Here is a 20484-nt window from a genome sequence, read left to right on the forward strand (position 1 = left end):
AGTAGAGGGGTCGGAGGTGTAGAGGCAGAGTACATGGGCACCTCTGACGACGTGAAGTGCACCGTCCGCCGCCTTGTCAAGGAGCGCCATGCGGAGGCGCCATGCGATGGGGTGTAGTGAGTCCAGGCGACGATGGTGAGGCGGATGACCGCGAGGGTGGATGGAGTACAACACATGTGGTAGCTGGCACTGAGCTCGGATGGCGGTTGGTGGGACACGGCGGCGACACCCTAACCCTAGCTTTCGGCCGCTCACATGGTAATGCGGAGAAAATGGGGAACTGAAGGAAAATACTTCGGGAACGAGGGGAGGATGTACATGGAAAAAAATAGTATGAGGCAAATAAACCAGAAAAGGAGCGGAGCAAAACGTACGAGTGAGAGGGAGGAGAGTGACCGGTTTGAAAAAAAAAATCAATGAGATGAGGACATCAAAAACCCTACACCTAAAAAAAATAGTTACGAAAATTGACCAGTGCACGTACCTATCTTGCTCTCATCAACCTTTACCCCCTGAATAGGGTGGCCACTCTTCCCTCTAATCAAAAGCTGCCAACTAATCCGTTGTAACTATTTTACGTAGATTGCGCGAGAAGGGATGAAGGTGAAATGAACAAAACTACTAGGTACCAACAGGCCATCATAACCGCAGACTTCACTTTTATAATAGAGATTCATTATGTAAATCTCCAAGGATCGATATGGCGAGCTAAAGCTGTAGTGCATGGCAAACATGTTGTGCAACTCTGAAAGCCATTTCTGAACCAACCCGTAGTCAGATGGTTATGAGGACAGTGGAATTCACTGTCCATCAGAGTTTAAGTTCCAAACTTACACCGGTACTTGTATTTTTTTAGATTTATTTCAGGTCTTTCGGCGATGTGCTTTCAGTGGAAGAAGACCAATGACGATTCTATGTATATTCTGTTGGGTTAATTGATCCCACAACTTTTAGAGAAAACAACATAAATTTACTGTACATGTACAGTGCGCTGTGAACGAAATTATGTTAGAATTTACTAATGACCCCGCAGATTATATTGGCTGGCTTTGCTAGTGGATGAGACGTTTTCGTCGACTACAAAGACGTATAGGGGTAAGATATGCGTGTGTGTTCATGTATGACCATTTGTCTTTGTACTATGTTAAAAAAACACTCAAAGCTATTTTTCGTCTTTTAAATTGCTTTTTTTAGGATCCGTCTTTTAAATTGCTGTTGCGTCTAAAGTCGCGAGACCTTCAGCCTACGGTGCCCCCCGACTAGTCCTGGCCATGGGAAGCCCGGCCCGAAAAAGCCCGGCCCGGCCTGGCCCGACGCTACCCCTGGGCCGGGCTCGGGCCTAGTTTTTGAGCCCGAAGGCCGGGCCGGGTCGGGCCCAGGCCCGTCATTTTTGTAGTTTACTGAAGGTCGGGCCGGGCCGGCCCGAAGCCCGACGGGCTTTTAGGTGTTTGGGCCGGGCTCGGGCCCAGAAACACAGGCCCGATGGCCGGGCCGGGCCGGGCCCGGGCCTGGGTTTTTTGTGTCGGGCTTGGCTAGGCCCGGCCCGAAGCCCGGCCCGGCCCGAGGTTTGGCCAGGTATACCCCCGACCGCCTCCTCGAACGCATCCAGGGCCCATCTCCACTCCAAACCCACGAACTCACCGCTGTCCCTCCCATCTCCGGCGGCGACCACGGCATTGAAGCCGGCGAGAGTGGTCTTAGGCGCTTATCCATCTGGACCGGTTGATTGGAGCACAAACACGGGAGCGAAGAGCGGAGGGACGCGGTCCCGTGCCGTCCTTTATTCTTAAGAAGAATCGGCTCGGTCCCGTGCAGCGGCGGCGGCGGCGGACATGTCTGTCGAACTCGTCCTCTGGCTCTTCTCCTTCGCCTCTGTGATGGCCCTCGTAGGCCTCACCGCCTACCAGGCAAGCTCGGCTCCTTGTCCCTTTAAACTTTCTGCCTTTGAGCCGCGAGTTTGGTCAAGATCTGCCGCACAATTGGCGAGATTCCTCACCAAATTGGGCTTCAGCTGGCCAGCTTTGTGGAATTCTGAACATAATTTGGGCAGGGATTTGGTCAACGGTGTAGTTCTTGTCGTTCTTCCTTGCCAATATTACCAGTATAGTTGGTCAACTCGAGGCGGAAAGAAGATAGCCAGTATTAGGTCAGCTGGACTGCGATTCAGCAAACTAGATCATGTCTAACTTACACTCACAAATCATATTTGTATAGAAAGCTCCGCTACATTTGGTTAAATGCATCCAAAGTTTCTGTGCTGCTCAGTTTTGCTCATCTACTTCCATGTTGGATGAAATGAAGTATTTCTGATTATCGTTCCTGTTGGAATGTTAGCACAAGCTACTAGGTAACATCCTGGTGCTTCCATAGCTTGTAACATCCCAGAAAGTGTGGTTGTCGAGAAACCAGCATGATCATAGGTCGGACATGCATTATTGTAGCTTTAGCACCCAAAGCCTAAACAACACGATAGATAATAGTTTATAATTGAATAAATCCTTTTGTATAACAGTGTAAGACTGTAAGTTGATATTGTTGTCACGGTGCGGTATGTTGCTGCAATAATTATGAAGTGCTATGCGTTTATGCATCCCAGTATAGAGAAAAATTCGGTTTAATAATTTTAGATTTGTTGCTGCATCAAGAATGGTCACAATTGGTTGAGAGGTGCAAATCTGTATGGATAGAATTTATATAGAGAAACTAAAGTTTGTTTTAGCTTACTGCAAAATAAGTTATTTTCTCTTCTTATTGATTCATTCCACTGATTTTTCTTTGTGTTTTTGTATCAGCTTATCTGCTTATCTGATTTGGAGTTTGACTATATCAATCCATATGATTCATCATCTCGCATCAATGCAGTGGTCATAATAGAATACGCACTCCAAGGGGTCCTCTGCGCTTCTTTCCTCTTGACGCTGAATTGGTTTCCGTTTCTAGTTATGGCTCCTGTAACATATTACCATGTGAAGCTGTATGTACTTCTTCCTTTAAGCCCTGTAGTTTATCCTCAAACTATAAATGCTTGTTTGGTCATTTCCCTATTGTATTGCTATTATTTATTTGGATTACTTTATATCTCAGATTAGTTGTTCATTTGGGGAGGAATCTGTAATGCCTCTATCATTGCGGAGTTCTAGTATACATAATTAGTTTTTGGAAATTTAAATGTTTACTAAAGTATTTGTCATCGTCATGACATAGTGAAGGATAGAAACATATTAAGTGCTCGCAAGAACTTCTTTTAATGATCTGGAGGCTGAGCATTTGTAGTTGCTCTCTCATTTTGGGCTATTCATGTTTTATTGTTCTTCATGACCTTCCACATTTAACATATTGGTCTGGATATTACGCATTTAGACAAGAAATGGTGTGCATATATGCCCTAATAACAATGTTGTGTCTGGCTTATATTTATTCTCTTGCTGTTGTCATAATATGATAAGATCTACTCTACAATGTACCTGCTATATGTGCTTTGATCTTGACATGCATCATTTCCTTTTTACCATTCCACACAACGAAAGAACCATTAGACATTGTTTGCCTTGCACTAACCTTCACTTACTCAAGTACTCCCTCTGTAAACTAATATAAGAGCGTATAGATCACTACTTTAGTTATCTATAAACGCTCTTATATTTCTTTACGGAGGGAGTATATAGTTATCCTACGATCAATGCAAAAACTTCTTAATCTTGCTTTACTTTATGTTTCTAATCTGACCCATAGAGCCTTGTTTGTAATTACAACACAGTAATAACATCTACATGTTGTTGGACTGGTTAATTTATTGTTGGACATTTACAAGTCGCAACAATAGTTTGCTATGCATCAAAGCGATAAGTGACTTCTATGGAGACAACTAATTCTAGCATAAAGGAAATAGAAACAAAGTCGAATACAAGCAATACAGCAGGAAACAGCTATTAACTATGCACAGCTCTTAATAAATAATCCAACTAAGAGGATGAACCTGAATGGCGTAAAGTGACTCCAAACGTGAAAATTATTGAAGTTACATCACATGTCTTTTACCTGCTGGTAAACCCACAAGTCCCAAGTAGAGGAACAGTAATACCTCAAAAAAAATTGGTTTTCTCAGTCATTTTCAATCTCTTTTTCCTCAGTTGATTAGTTGAGACTTTAGACCTGAAATAAAGTGCTTTAGCTTGTTGTATTGAGAAGAGTAAATGAACTTCTGTAAGATACCCAATCTATACTGGTAATCTGCTTCTTGTATATAAAAATGATAATGCATCTGCGGGTCGTAAGTAGTAACCACTAATTCCTATATTAACTTATTATGAAAAAAAAATGCATATACCTTTCTAATGTGATCTAAGTACAATTGCCTATGCAAGGCATTTATCCTGCATATTTTACTTCCATTTACCTTTTCATCTCATGCCTTCATGTTCTGGGTCATGATAGTTAAAGGAATATAATTATTTAGTTTTTTTTATCAGGTATATGAATCGGAAACATCTTATAGATGTTACTGAGATATTCCGACAGTTACATGGAGAGAAGAAGTACAGGATGATCAAGCTTGCCTTCTACTTTGCATTATTTATTATATCCATTTACAGGTTTGGTGGCAGACTATTTAATTTAACTTACCATATTTATGATTGGATAATCTGTTTCTGCAAATGTATTCATATGCTAGTCTTAAACATGGTTCTATCCAGTGAAAAAAAAGCGCACCTAGGCGAGCGCATAAGCTTGCCTAGGTGCTAGGCGACAACAAAATATCTAGCGCTTAATTGTGCTAGTCGTGCGCTTAGGCTAGATAAGCGCTACGCAGTGGCAAAACACACAATTAACACCTACCACTTTCTTTATCCTTCTTTCTACTTCTCAGTTAGTCACAGACAACCTCGGACATTATAAAAAACGCTTGTATATTGTCATATCCTAGTGCCCTCTGCCGTGGTGAAGTACTCCCCACTTGTGCCAAGAGGTCCGGGGTTCAACGCGGTCTCTCTACATTGCACTGTGCAGGGGAGCTTGCCTCGTATAATCCCTCCCCAGACCCTACCTGGCGTGGGACGTTCAAGCGCTGTGTCTTTCCTTTTTCTTAGTACTTCCTTGCACGCTTCCGATTCAGCTTCCAGTGCATTATCACATGTGAAGAGCTGCCTACAGGCAGTGTAGATAATCTAACCGGCAGAGTCACGAAGGACGATGCCACAGCCAGTGGAGCCGTCGGTGGCGAGATAGCTGCCATCCGTGTTGAGTTTGGCTCATCCCATATTAGTTCCCGGGCTGCGTGTGAGCGTTTCAAACTGAGTCGTCCGCTGTCCACTTGGAGAACCATTTTGCCTTTGATCTGGTCATCTCGAGGAAACTGCTTGACACACAACAACGAGTTTATGTAGCTGTTGAGAAACCGGCGGGAAGCTTCGGTTGGAGGCGGTGCTTTATCATGTGTGATCTCGTTCCGGACATGCCAGGTGTGCCAAAGGACCATCAGCAGCACCATGCGATTGACTTCTGACAGCTCATCCTACATGCCGAATAGCCATTCCGGCTACTTGCTGCGGACATCCTCGACCACAAGTCCTTAGCCTGCGGGCATCTGCACATAGTGTGGTAACCATCCTCGTGTTCCACAAGGGGCACAGACCATTGGGTTCCAAATAGCGAGAGAATTAATTGGCCCAAGTGGCAAGAGAAGTTGAGACCAGCCACCAGGCAAACGCGCGTACCTTAGGGGGAGCAGGGCACCCCCATATGGTCTTCCAGTTCCAGAAGGTGCGATGACCATCCGTTGCCCTGCTCGAAGCACTTGCCAACGGATGCTCACGCTCGTCCATGGCAAATCGTTATACTGAACGAACTGAGAAGACACCGGATTTCTTCGGGGGCCAGGCGAGGACGTCATCGGGGACACGTGGAGAGGTGTTGATGCGATGATGGCGTCGATTGGGAGAAAGTGTTGGTGACGGAGATCCACCCGCCAGGTGCCATTGGCATCCAGCAGGTCCGTGGCGCGTCTTAGCCGGCATGTCCCTTGGGCGTGAGGAGCTTGCCCGCCGGATCCCCGTGTCAGCCATCGATTCCTCCAGATGCGGATTTGCCCTCTGCTGCCCACCTGCCAAATCAGCCCCCTTTTCAGCAGCTCCAATCCAACTGGATCGCTTGCCATGTGACCGACACATTGCTGAAAAGTCAGTGTTCACCAGCCGCCCCTCTGGATAATATCGAGCTTTTAACACCTGCGCACAAAGACTCTCGGGTTTGGTTAGAAGTCTCCAAGCTTGCTGAGCTAGCAGTGCTTGGTTGAACACCCTGAAGTCATGGAATCACAAACCACCAGTGAGTTTATGCTTCTGGATTTTAGGCCAAGCCTGCCAGTATGTTTTTTGCTTCCCCTCCGATGATCCTCACCAAAAGTTACGGACCATCCTGCTAAGATCATCACACACGGACATGGGAAGCTTGAACATCCCCATCATACAAGTGGGTATAGCCTGTGCAACCGCTTTGATCATCGTCTCCTTTCCTGCCAGAGATAATGTATCACTCCACCCTTTGTTAAGCGAGCTTGCAAGTTTTGACATTTGCCCTTTGACATCCTACCTTCCGGTGTCGGCAGCCCTAAATATTTCCTCTTCAGAAGTAGAGAGCTGAACCTGCAGTGCTGCATGTACCCCTTCTGAACTATTTCCAGACAGGCTTTTCCAAACATTGTACTGCATTTGGCTGGGTTAGTGAGCTGAGCAGTAGGGCCTAAATAAGCCATGATGATAGAACGGACCTCCTCCGCTTGCTGTGTTTCTGCCTTAAAGAAGAGCAATGTATCATCGGCGAACAAGAAGTGAGAGATACCAGGAGCACGCCGGCATACCTTCAGGGAAGTAAAATGTCCTTTTTCCTCGCCATCCTTTAACAAGGCAGAAGTCCGTCAGCAATAAACAGGAACAAGAACGGAGAAAGAGGGTCACCTTGCCGTAGCCCGCGCGACGGTGCAAACGAATCTAAGAGGTGACACAAGTAGGAGTATAATCGGGTTCATCCATCAGTCAGAGAAACCCAACTTTTGCATCGTCCGCTTCAAGAAAACCTAATCAACCTGATCATTTGCCTTTGAGAGGTCCACAGCTTATAGGCGCAGAAACTCTTTGCTGCATCCTTCTCCTGCTGGATATGATGTATGCAGTCAAACACAACCAACACATTATCTGTTATCGTTCTTCCTCGCACAGGAACACTTTGAAGTTTGAACTGGCGATATGATCTCATCAAGAATTAACCTCAACCTGTTAACTAAGCACTTGGCACCACCTTATAAATGACTGAATCAAGTGAGTTTTACCGGATTATCAACTTTTGGGATGAGGACAATGGCAGTGTTATTCACCTGTTCATGCATAACTCCTGACCGGAAAAATTCCTTCACACCAACAATTTGGTCCTTCATTATTGCCCAGTTTGTTTGAAACATCCGCTCCGGAAATCCATCCGGTCCAGGGGCTTTGAGCGGGCGTATCTGGAAAAGTGTGTAACAATCTCCTTATCAGAAAGTTCTGCATACAGACCATCATTCATATTGTCAGTCACACGAGCGTTGATAAGGTCAATTACTTGATCTGCACACACTGCTGGATCAGCAGTAAATAAATTTGCGAAGTAATCTGTCACCAGATCTGTTATGACCGGTGTCACTTATAGCCGGAGGAGGCTCATTGGGCGCGTCTAGTTAGGGGCTTAGCCCAACTTATCTTATTTTTATTAGCAGCAAGGATTATATAAACAGATGTAAGGCTACCTTTTGGAATTAAGCAATAAGTCATAACTATTTCCCGGCTCCTAAGGCTCCCCTTAGGAGCCAGAGCCCTAAACCCTAGCCGCCTCTCACCACCGCCGCCTCCTCCTCCCGCGCGATCACGGCGCCGACGCTCCGCCGGCCGCGCCCAACCTCTTGCCAACTCACCTCTCACCCCTACAACCTACGGTCGAGACCCGGTAGGACCCTAGCTCCTGTTGCTGCGCGAACTTGATCCACACAGCACCACAGAATCCTCACTTTCGCGGAGGTAAACTGACCGTTTTTCAATGCAAAACGGCAAAGATCAGCCAAACCCTAGAGTTGCTAGGGCTGGGTAGAAGCTACGAGCTAGGTGCTGAAAAGAAAAGAACGTAGGAGAAAAAGCAACGTAAGGTTGCAAAAGGATCGATTGGTTGTCTTTCCAATCGGTCAAGTACCCCATATATATATAGGGGCGCGCCCTGGTCTTTGGCTGAATCGGAGTAGGACTCCTTTTTCACGTATAGAAGGTAATCCCTGTTTTGCTTCCTCTGCAAGCAGGTCAAATATAATATTCCTAATCCCTAATTAGCCCGGCCAGCACCCAAAACACATGGGACAGCAGCCCAGCCCTATACTAGTACGTACTAGCCTATATTTGGGCTTGTTTCAGCCAACAACTACCTCATGCAGAACCTTCTCTATCTCAAATATTCTCCAGACCAGATTTCTTCCTTGCCCCTCTGCTGTCTAAGCAAGAACTCCATCATCGAAGTATTACCGCATTTATCCTCTGCACTGAACATATTTCTGATCTGCACTTTTAGCTGAACTTTGATTCCAACACCTATCAAATTTGTAAAACTGGCAAGCAAAATTTCATCATTAACACATGCCCCCTTGTTTTTGGTATGATTGCATCTACCAAAAACACTATAGCGATACCTTTGGATGATGTCAATTGCTTCATCGGTCATATCATTGCTCAGGGCGATGTCCAAATAACACATTGGCCATATTTTGCTTAGGACGATATCTTAAATAATATCGGCCGTCATGCCATCAAGCCTCCTGCCACATACTAGGATAATACTTCTTTAAATATTTTCCATTGAGAGCTTTAGGCAATTTCTCCCCATGCAAAGATTTTACAAAATATGAATTCCCAGGAACAATTTCAACAACTCTATATGGGCCTTCCCAACTCGGCGACCACTTGCCGAATTTATTGTTCCTAGTTCCAACAGGCAAAATCGTTTTCCACACCAAGTCTCCTATTTGAAACGATTTTTCCCTCACCCTTTTGTTATAAGCCTTAGCTACTCTTAACTTTTCTTTTTCAATTTCCTGTAAGGCTCTTAATCTTTCTTCTGGAACATCATCAATTCTGTCCAGCATCAAATTATTATAGTCTACAGCCGACAAATCATTTTGTCTGGCTACTCTAAGAGCTTGCAAATTAACCTCTACAGGTAACACTGCTTCTTACCTTCCTGTCCATACACTAACTCATATGGTGTCACTTGAGTTGCTCCAAGCTTAGATATGCAATGAGCCCATAAAGCCTCCGAAAGCACTTCATGCCATTTTCTTGGATGCTTCTTAATTTTCTTCTTTATAAGCTTAATTAAAGTTTTATTGCTAAATTCGGCCTGTCCGTTAGCTTGAGCATAATAAGGCGACGAATTTAACAATTTAATTCTAAAAGATTCGGCAAACTCACGAAATTGATGAGACATAAAAGAAGAACCTTGATCAGTAGTCAAAGTTTGAGGAATACCGAATCTGCGAATAATATGCTCCAAAACAAAATTAATCACTTATGGGTCATATTTCTTAAAGGAATTGCTTCAGTCCATTTGGTAAAATAATCTGTAGCTACTAGGACGAAGCGATGACCATAGATGAAGCAGGATATATTTGACCAATAAAATCTAAACCCCATCCTCTAAACGGCCATGGCTTAATAATGGAATGCATCATAGCTGCAGGTGCCAATTGAACATTTCCAAATTTCTGGCATTCTTCACACCCTTTATAATAGCGAAAACAGTCCCCTAACATCGTCGGCCAATAAAACCCTGCTCTTTTCAATAACCATTGCATCTTATGAGCCGACTGATGTGTTCCGCATAGCCCTTCATGTACTTCACCCATAGCTACTCTTGACTGATCAGGACCTAAGCACTTTAAAAGTAATCCATCTATCGTTTGTAGGGATGAAAACGGCGCAGAAACGGACGGAACTGGGTGCTACCATATTTGTTTTCATATTCTTTTGCAGAAGTGGAAACGAATACAGGAACCCCGGAAACGAATACGGAAACAGATAGTATCGAAAACAGACACGGAGCAAAGACAGAGTGGACACGGAAACAAAACTGTGTGTTGATCGAAACTTAAAAAACCCCTTGAATCATAGAGAAATACAGACAAAAAACAAAAAAAATTATGGAATTGTTAACATGGCTACGAAATAATATGGTTGTGTTAGCAACATATGATAGTATTGTAGTAATACATGACAATTCCGTATAGGGCCTAGATTAGTACATGTGCGGTAGTAAAAATTGGTCTTCAAATGATCCATTTTGCTCATTCTACTCATTGTGTCACTATGTGTTGTTTGGTAGTTGGGCTACAAAGCAGCCATGGGCCTACATTAGAAACGGAAATTCCGTATTCACGGAAACAAAAAGTTCCGTTTCCACGTCTGTTCCACCGGAAAACACCACTCTGTTTTTGTTTCCGTTTCCGCATAAAAAAATTCCATTTTTGTTTCCGTTTTGCAAATTTTCGTTTCCGTTTCCATATTTCCCCTTCGTTTCCATTTTTCCTCCGGAAAAGCGAAAACTTTCCGCTCCATTTTCATCCCTAATCGTTTGGCGGTACAACTCACTATCTAGCAAAGTATATTTTAAAGTTTGTCGCCGAATTTTTCTATCTCTTGTTTGCCCAGGATCCTTTAGATGATTAATCAGAGGAGTTCTCCAATCACCTGGTTCTAAATTAGCTGCTGATCCGGTTATTTGTGACTCCTACACCGAATCTTCTTTGCCATGTACTATTTGCTGCTGGATTGAACAAGGACCTGCTGCATCCTTTAGCAAATTAATAGCCAACAGATCAGCATTACTATTAACAGCATCTAGCATCGGTTTGTCTAATATGAAAAACTTTCCCCTACTGATTTGGTATCCGGATGCTTGCTGCGCTAAGCAATTAGCTCTATAATTCTCTTCCCTAGGTATATGACTGATAGTGAAAGTATTCAGAGACTTAATTATATCTAAACACCGGTCCAAATAGCTGTTTAATAATCCATCAAAACATTGAATTCACCACCAATTTGCCGGACTACCAGAAGTGAATCTCCAAAAGCCTCTATATCCTTTACACCCATATCTACTAAATTTTGTAAACCAAACAACAAAGCTTCATATTCAGCTTGGTTATTTGTACAAGGATATTCCAAACGGACCGATGTTTCATAAACGACATTGTTTGGTGAAATTAAAACATTACTGATGCCTTGTCCCTCCCTACAAACCGATCCATCAAAATAAAACTTTCATGGGCACACACTAACATAATTAATATCTTTTTCATCCTTAATCCTATGATCAACAATAAAATCAGCGATGACTTGACCTTTCATAGCACGCAACGATTCATATGCCAAGTCATATTCTATTAGTGCATAAGCCCATTTTCCAATCCCACCACTAAGAATCGGCTGCTGCAGCATATATTTAATCACGTCCGCTTGGCAAGCTACTACACATGTACTATAAAGTAAATATGGCTGAAATTTTGTACATGCATAATATGAAGATAAACATAATTTTTCAATAAACACGTACCGACTCTCAGCGTCAAGCAAGCGGCGGCTCAAGTATGCAATGATGTACTCCTTCCCGCCGTTCTCTTGTGCTAAAACTGCGCCGATCACCTTGTCTTGTGCGGCAATGTATAACCTGAACGGCACACCAGACTTGGGTGCTCGAAGCACCGGAGGACTTGACAAATACTGTTTTATATTATTAAAAGCCTCTCGCTGTTCTGCCCCCCAAGTGAATTCGGCTTCATGTTTTAACCGAAGTAAAGGAACAAACGATTCAATTTTTCCCGCAAGGTTAGATATGAATCGTCTCAAGTAATTAATTTTTCCTAACAATTTCTGCACATCCCTTTTACATGTGGGCTCCTCCAATTTTCTGATTGCCTCTACCTTCTTAGGATCAATCTCTATGCCATGCTCATGAATTATAAAACCTAAGAACTTACCAGCCGATACACCGAAAGCACATTTGAGTGGATTCATTTTCAGCCCATACCGATGTATTCTTTCAAAAGCTAATCACAAATCGGCTGAATGGTGATCAAACCCATCCAATTTAACAACTACATCATCAATATATATTTCTAATACGATGCCTAGAAGATCATGAAAAATCAGATTCATAGCACGCTGGTATGTAGCTCCGGCATTCTTCAATCCAAAAGTCATAACAGTCCACTCAAATAAACCAACAAAACCAGGGCATCGAAAAGCAGTCTTAAACATATCTTCTTCTGCCATAAATATCTGATTATAACCAGCATTATCATCTAAAAAACTGATTACTTTATGTCCAGAAGCATCGTTAATCAACATGTCGGCTATAGGCATAGGATATTTACCTTTAGGGGTAGCCTTATTCAAATCCCTAAAATCAATACATGCTCTAATCTTATCAGTATTTTTCTTTTCAACAGGAACAATATTAGAAATCCATTCCACATATCTACACGGCCGAATAAACTGAGCTTTTAACAACCGGTCAATTTCATCTTTGATGCGGTCATATATACTAGGATTGAATCGCCTAAGGGGCTGTTTATGCGGCCTAAAACCAGATTTAATAGGCAATCTATGTTCAACCAAGTCCCTACTCAAACCGGGCATCTCAGTATAATTCCAAGCAAAGCAATCAACAAATTCCCTAAGTAATGCACATACCTTTCCTCTCTGATCGGCCCCCATATTAGCATTAATAAATGTAGGTCCGGGGACACTTCCATCACCAATATCAACTTCCTCAAGTGGGTCAGCCGATGAGAATCCTTGTCCAAGCTTCTCCATGTCATCGAAATCCTCAATAGCTTCATGCATATCGTTCTTTCCTGAACGATACTCCTCAACACGCCTTTGCATCCATTTAACACTATCTTCCTTATTCATTGTTCACAAGGATAAGTCATTAAGCCGAGCTACACTAGCCGACTGTGCATGTACAGGAACAAAACCATCTCTGCCAATGCTAATATAATCATAATCTGATAAATCTCTACCCGTCAAGCATCGCATCTCAGCGTGTTGCCAATCAACCGGAGCCTCAGCCAATGCAATGCAGGCCGAATTATCCGCATCAACCACTTCAACATCATCATCAACCCACTGAAACAAACATTGATGTAGAGTAGAAGGGATGCAACAATTTGCATGAATCCAATCGCGTCCCAAAAGAATATTATATCGGCCTTTGACATCAACAACGAAGAAAGCAGTCGGCAATGTTTTGCTCCCAACCGTGAGCTCCATAGAAATAACACCCTTAGCTTCAAACAAGTCTCCTGAGAACCCACTAAGAGCATCTCCAACAGCCGCCCAACGCGTTGCGCGCTAAAATCTGGTTTGCGGCGCGCCCATCGCCAGGTGCTTGGCAGATGGCTTGCTCCTGCACGGGCGCTGGCTTTTCGTGCCGGATCACGGGGACCTCCGTCACAAGGTCCTGCTACTGGCCCACTCAGCCGACCATGAGGGCGTGCAAAAGACCCTCCACAGTCTCCGCGCCGACTTCTACATCCCCGGCGACCGGGCCCTGATCCGCGATTGGGTGCGGTCTTGCCTGACGTGCCAGCGCAACAAGACGGAGACGCTGCGACCGGCCGGGCTGCTCTAGCCCCTGGAGGTGCCCTCTCAGGTTTGAGCTGACATCTCCATGGACTTCATCGAGGGCCTCCCCAAGGTGGGCGGCAAGTCCGTCATCCTTACGGTGGTCGACGGCTTCTCCAAGTACGCACACTTCATCGCGCTTGGGCATCCCTACACTGCCGCCTCCGTGGCGCATGCCTTCTTCGACGGCATCGTCCGCCTACACGGGTTCCCCTCTTCGATCGTCAGCGACCGGGACCCGGTGTTCACTGGGCATGTCTGGCGCGATCTCTTCCGGATGGCGGGCGTGAAGCTGCGCCTGAGTACAGCCTTCCATCCTCAGACGGACGGTCAATCTGCGGTGGTCAACAAGGTGATTGCCATGTATTTGCGTTGTGTTACAGGTGATCGTCCCCGTGCTTGGGTGGACTGGCTTGCGTGGGCGGAGTACTGCTACAACACTTCATACCACTCCGCCCTGCGCGCCACGCCTTTTGAGGTGGTCTATGGCTGACCGCCCCCGCCCATCCTAGCGGTTGACCCCGAGACGGCGAGGACGGAGGCGGCTGGCGACCTTCTTCGCAGCCGGGATGAGATGCTTGCGGAGGTGCGCCAACGACTTCTCCAGGCCCAACAGCTGTCCAAGCACTACTACGACGCCCACCATCGCGAGGCGGAGTGGCTGGGTGTGGCCGCGCCTCCTTCACCGCTCCACACAGTCCCTCGACTCGAGCGCGAAGCGCAAGCTGGGTCCTCGCTACGCCGGGCCATTTTCCGTGCTGGAGCGCATCGGAAAGGTTGCCTACCGCCTTCAGCTTCCGGCCGGTGCCCGCATCCATGACGTCTTCCATGTGGGGTTGCTGAAGCCCTTCCGTGGGGACCCGCCGGCGACCACGCCGCTGCTTCCTCCGACCTCCGACGGGTGCCTTCTTCCAGGACCGACGAAGGTGTTGCAGGTCCAGCAGCGTCGCGGGGTGTGGCACTTGTCGATCCAGTGGCAAGGCCTTCCGGAGGAGGACGCCACTTGGGAGCAGCTTGACGAGTTCTGCCAACACTTTCCAAACTTCCAGCTCGAGGACGAGCTGTTTGCGAGGCGGGGAGAGATGTTATGACCGACATCACTTATAGCCGGAGGAGGCCCATTGGGCGCATCTAGTTAGGGGCTTAGCCCAACTTATCTTATTTTTATTAGCAGCAAGGATTATATAAACAAATGTAAGGCTACCTTTTGGAATTAAGCAATAAGTCATAACTATTGCCCGGCTCCTAGGGGAGCCGGAACCCTAAACCCTACCCGCCTCTCACCACCGCCGCCCGCCTCCTCCCGCGGGATCACGGCGCCGCCGCGCCACCGGCCGCGCCCAACCTCTCGCCAACTCACCTCTCACCCCTACAACCTACGGTCGAGACCTGGTAGGACCCTAGCTCCTATCAATATCAGCCATGATGGCGCTGTCCTTCTGCACCACACCACTATATGAACAAGGGATTTTATCCGTTTGTACACACACGCCACACCTACTTGATCTGCGCACAGCGCCGGATCTGTAGCTTCCCTAATAGTCCTCTGATCTGTGTTCATAGCCATTAGTTCCCCAAGACGAGTATGGATTTATGAATTTCCTTCATCACATCACCGAATTTCTTTTTGCTCCATCTGTGCATGCGTGCATGAGCTCACCTAGCGCTGTGGCCATGTCACCAAGGTTGCCCATGGCACTGGCCGCTGACCAGGCTTCCATGACCACCTAAGGCAGCGCTAGGTCACGCTCCCAAGCAACTTCATAGTGGTGGCACCTCTTACCCACGTTCTCCCATGGTAACTCAGCGAAGCACCTTAGGAGGATCGGCGCATTGTCTGATGAAGGAGCAACCAGGTGCTTAACACCGCCCGGTTGAGCCGAACTTTGACTTTTGCTCGGCTGGACCGCCGGTTATCATAAGTGTATGGCAGACCTGAAAAACCAAGATCACCAAGGCCACATAACTCAAAAACATCACGAAAGTCAATCATCTGACGTGCCGAGTGAGGAGTCTTGAAGAAATGTTCGAAGCCCCACATGGCCTCGTTGAAATCTCCAATCACAACCCACAGACATGTCCACTTGGTGGTGAAGATCACGGAGAAGCGACCGCATGCGATGTCGGTCCTCTGTCCGGGGCTCGCCGTAGACGCGGGTGAGCCTCCAACGAGGCATTCCCGCAGCAGCACTTGCATAAGGATCAATATATCATACATCCATAGCCTTCACATCGTCTAGCATGGATTCATGCCAGAAAAGAGCTAAACCTCCACTAAGACCATTAATCCTTCGTAAATGAGATTGATATCTTTTCATCCTATCTTTCGACTGCCTAGTTTCACAAAGAAAAACAATGCATGGGGATTGAGCTTGCACTAAGCTCACAAGATCGCTAACTGTCCAGGAGCGCTCCCCCCCCCCCGCGCAGTTCCAGCTCATGGCCGCCGGTTACCTCTGGAGTGTTGTACTGTTCCTCTGGAGGCATCTCCTTTGTCTCGGTGGCCTTGTTAGTCCCAGACAGGTTCTCGAACTTTTCTGCCAGATATTGTGCAACTGCAGGGTTGCCCTTTTTCACACCCTTCCTCTGTGCTTTTGGTCTGCTGATGAGTCCCACCCTTGCTCCCGTCCTTCCTGCTGCTATTCCTGCTAGAACTGGAGTTGGCATCCAAGAAGTTGAGGCGACGAAACACCAGGGGGTTTGATTTGGCTCGGGCGGTGCCCATCTGGTGCATGAAGCGACATGGCGGGGAGCACCTCAGCCTACAATCATGGATCCTGCTCGGCTCCTCACCTCTAAGTTTACATTCACTTGTTTTCAGCCCAGCAATTATGAAAAAATGGTTGAAATATATAGTACTCCCTCTGTAAACTTTTATAAGACGTTTTAGGTCACTTCATGATCCTTTTTTCCTTGCTACCACTTACCAGTTGTGCTGCATATAATCCTAGGTTTGTGATATACTTAGAGCTCCTTTGATTCAAAGTTTTTTCATAGGAGTTTTGGAGGATTAGAATCCTTAGGATTTTTTCCTGTGTTGGTTGTTTGATTCATAGGATTAAATCATATAGTTTTTTTTCCTAAGGACTTCTTTGTACTACTTCCCATAGTATTTATATCATCCACTCAAACCTCTTAGAAAGAATCCTTTGTTTTTCCTGTGATGCAATCGAACAGCCCAAAATCTTCGCAATTTTTGAGACGGCCATGACATTCCAATCCTATGTTTTTCCATTCCCATGTTTTTAGGATCCTGCGAATCAAAGAGGCCCTTAATTCAGCATTTGTTCAAGCTTAGTTATCTGCCACTTCCACGCTAAGGATGCTTGTTGCCTAATATAACTGTTCGTATATATGATACATTTTTTCAGGCTTGTCATGACGGCTGTGCTACTATTTATTGATGAGGATGTGAATCTGGTAGAAACTAGGACTATTTAGAGCTTGTCATCAACATCTCACATGTGGCCAGGTATATTACTACCGTGTCTGCTCACTGGGAGAGCTGTTCATCATTTCATTAATAACCTGCACTGAAACTGGTGCCTGGCACTGATTTTCTTTTTCAAGGAAATTCCAATGATGCAGTTGGTTAACTTGTCGCACACATGTTTCGACATCTGGCTCCAAATGAACACTTAACATGAGGAACCGGTGAGAGTACATTCCAGTCTTTCAGAAATTCTGAAACAAGACGTTCCGTAGGAGCTTATCTGGTGCCTGGGTGTTGATTGCAACCATCAGGCAGAACTGACCCTTGTGCTGTACATTGTAATTTCATGCGTTCTGGTATTGCACTGCCACCTGTCGAGATTTGGTTAACATTGGACATCTTGGTATGGTATGTGCAATGGTGACATCTTGAGCTGACTAGTTGGCATTCACTTTTGAGATGTGAGATTCTCCGTCACAATTATTTTACAGCTTGTTGTTTTCCCTTGAAAAGCATATAGTGCGTTTGTGTAATTTGGTTTTGAACAAGGGGTTAAGTTTGCAGGACCTGAACCTGAAGATGAACTGCTTCCATGCGATCATCGAATACAATTTGTTTCATAAAATTACAAGAAGCTGAGAGAAAACATCGACTTTGCTTTCAGCTCTGCCTGATTGAACTAGCAGAAACAGAATCAACCCATGGACAAACAAAACAAAATGCGGCTGCTGAACCCTACTTTCCGATCTTGGAGAAGAGAGTTTCGAAAGCCCCAACAAGGGACTTGACCCTGCTCTTCCTGCTCTTGGCCAGCCTGCTCGCCGTCTCCTCGATCAGGTTGTTGGACAGCCTCCGGCTCTTCTTCCTCTCCAGCGTCTTTTGGTGCCTCAGCATCACCTCTGGCACAATGAAGCCTGTTGCACTGCCGGACATGCTGCTCCCTCGCCTCCGCAGGCTCCTGGCCCTGAGCTGGATGCCGCCGCTGGACTCCTCGCCGGCTGCTCTCCCCTTTCTGAACCTGAGCCGCGTGGGCTTGTCTTGTTCGGATGGGAGGATGGGTGCCTTGCTGCTCTTGGAGCGCAGCTTGAAGGTGGCCGAGTTGTTGCTCGGTTGTCGGGTGAACGGGAAGCGCACCGATCGGTTGCTGATGCTCATGCTCTTGGCCCTCCGATGTGCCGGTGCCAGGATGGGTCTCATTGAAAGAGCAATGGCAGCACGCTCTTCTTGGTCGGGAGTGTAGAGTGACTTGCCCTGTTTAACATCATTATGAGTTGCGTCACCCTGGACAATTTCCTTGTTTTCGACGGGCAATGTCGCAGATTTCTTGGCTTTCGGAGGCTTGCCAGCCCCCTTCTTGTGAGAAGGTGAACTGTTAGTGGCGGCTTGAGGCTTCTTCACGGAGGCCTTCCCGGTGAGCGTCGACCTGACGGTCTTAGCCAGCCTCTTGTTCAGTGATTCGGTTTGCTTCTCCGGATGGGTGGCCTTGGCAAATGGTGCTTTCCCCTTCACATCCCTCTTGTTCCTCCCATCAGGTTGTTGATGAGATGGCCCGTCGGGTGAGGCTGGAGCCGGAACTGGCACTGGCGCTGCATCATAGGCCACGATGTCCTTCCACTCAACAACAATCTCGCTCCCACCGGCCGGCGTATCGGCCTTGTCGGGTTTGCTGAAATCTCCGACACGCCTGCGTGACACCGACCGTACCTTGACCAGCCTTGTCTTGTGGTCATCGGAAGCCGATGGCTGCTGCTTCTTCCGGGGTTTGGGTTGGGCCCTTGGAGCTTGTTTCTCCTCGAACGCGTGATGCCCGCCGTGCTTGCACGCGTCGTGGCACGACCCGGTTGATGGCCGAAGATAGTTGGGGACGGGCTTCGGGCTGCCTTTTGCAGCCATGGCCTCCATCGGTGACAAGTTGAAGCTCTTGATTCCCTCCCTCGATCCAGCTGATTTCTAATTCAGTAGAATCTTTTTTGAAACTCGAATTCGGTAGAATCTGAAACAGAGTGTTAGTATTAGGTAGAGGTATTAGGTGAGCAACTAACTAGTACGTATGCATGACGCAGTTGATGAGAAAATACAAGCACGGCTGCTTGATTAGGGCCAGAAAGGTATCCCCAATTTCCGTGAACTCTCCCCATGTACTAGTAACCGAAAAAAGCTATAAATCAAGCAGAGGACAGCAAGAAGAAACTCACCGATGCCGGCTTCACTCGTCGCGCGCCATTCGTCTTGACCAAAGCCAAAAATAAATAGCAGCAAAATCCTGCTCTAGAGGAAGAAGAAGAAGGTAGGCTGTTCTTGTTGATTTCTCGGTGGACTGGTCAAACCTGGTGCTAGCGCTGGTCAGAACACACCAGTGAGGCGTATATGTAGGTCTACCATGCGCATGTGGTAGGAGGCGATCGGGTCAAGCAAAGGAGATGAATTGATGGTGTCGGTGTTGGTGGTAGCTGAGCTTCATAATTCCTCCTTTAACTAATGTGCTTGAGACTCGAATTGTTCAACCAGAACCAGGTGAGGGAGGAGGCGGTCAAACACGGCGGGAGCAAGTGCTTGATTGGATCCATTTGAATATGACGTGGGAAAAGGTTTGGTGGGTTCTGTTCTGACTACTAGTCTTCAGGACCCCACACGCAAGTCTCACCAGCACTCCACGTTTGAAAACTCTGCCCAGTCTCATGCCAAGTTTTTTTTTTTTTTTGCGAAGTCATGCCAAGGGTTTTAACAAGACGGAGGCCCACAGCCACGGGTTTTCTTCGTTTTACAAAAGGGAATGTCAAACCTCTCAGTCACGGATGCACAGTTATAAATCGTAATTCACTAACTCGTGAACTCATAGTCGATTCCACAATAGTGTAATCACAATGTAGTCTACAGGAAAAAAAAAGGTGTACCTCAGCTACACAAATGTAATTGGTTTGTTGCTGTTGCAACATGGTATGCTTGTTGAATTGTATGTAACCTGTATGTACCGTTATTGTGCATGTGCATGTTCCTTGTAATTAGGATCACGTCGCCCACGGCATGCGTGCCACCTCTGTAGGGGTGATCGTTCTCCTCTCTGTATAAATGGCATGTACTCTGTCAACATCAATAACAATCAAGATTATCTCTTCCAACTTGGCATCAGTTACCAGGCTCCTCCACCATATCGACCTTGGCACTTCTTCTTCCGGCGCCTCCAGCTCCGTCACCTCGCCGAGCTCCCTCTCCTCCGACACGACACCCGCCGCGGCCACCGCCACGGCCTCTCTGCGGCCACTGCACCGCCCTCCCTCTCCGGCACCAACTCCCTCCATGGCACATCTGGCTCGTCCGGCTCTCAGTTCACTCGGCTGTTCTCCTCCTCCACGCCGG

The 20484-nt window shown here is 46.5% G+C and overlaps 2 protein-coding genes across 3 annotated transcripts; one reads left to right on the top strand and one right to left on the bottom strand.

Annotated features, from left to right (window-relative positions):
* Positions 1-1592: 1592 nt before the first annotated feature.
* Positions 1593-17587, top strand: LOC123110895 (protein cornichon homolog 1). Of its 2 annotated transcripts, none has more exons than XM_044531529.1 (5): positions 1593-1907; positions 2793-2974; positions 4470-4592; positions 17066-17166; positions 17265-17587. In XM_044531529.1, exons 1-4 carry the CDS (start codon positions 1833-1835, stop codon positions 17133-17135), a joined length of 450 nt encoding a protein of 149 aa, XP_044387464.1. In that variant the 5' UTR covers positions 1593-1832; the 3' UTR covers positions 17136-17166; positions 17265-17587. The 2 variants fall into 2 exon arrangements, with proteins under 2 accessions (XP_044387464.1, XP_044387465.1); XM_044531530.1 differs by having other exon boundaries at positions 17283-17587.
* A 108-nt stretch (positions 17588-17695) lies between these two features.
* On the bottom strand, positions 17696-19639 carry LOC123110893 (serine/arginine repetitive matrix protein 1). Its single transcript, XM_044531528.1, has 2 exons — positions 19323-19639; positions 17696-19120 (listed from the first exon to the last, which is right to left on the bottom strand). Exon 2 carries the CDS (start codon positions 19027-19029, stop codon positions 17863-17865), a length of 1167 nt encoding a protein of 388 aa, XP_044387463.1. The 5' UTR covers positions 19030-19120; positions 19323-19639; the 3' UTR covers positions 17696-17862.
* Between the last annotated feature and the right edge of the window lie 845 nt (positions 19640-20484).

This window comes from Triticum aestivum, chromosome 5B (assembly GCF_018294505.1).
Source record: "Triticum aestivum cultivar Chinese Spring chromosome 5B, IWGSC CS RefSeq v2.1, whole genome shotgun sequence".
Taxonomy (NCBI): Eukaryota; Viridiplantae; Streptophyta; class Magnoliopsida; order Poales; family Poaceae; genus Triticum; species Triticum aestivum.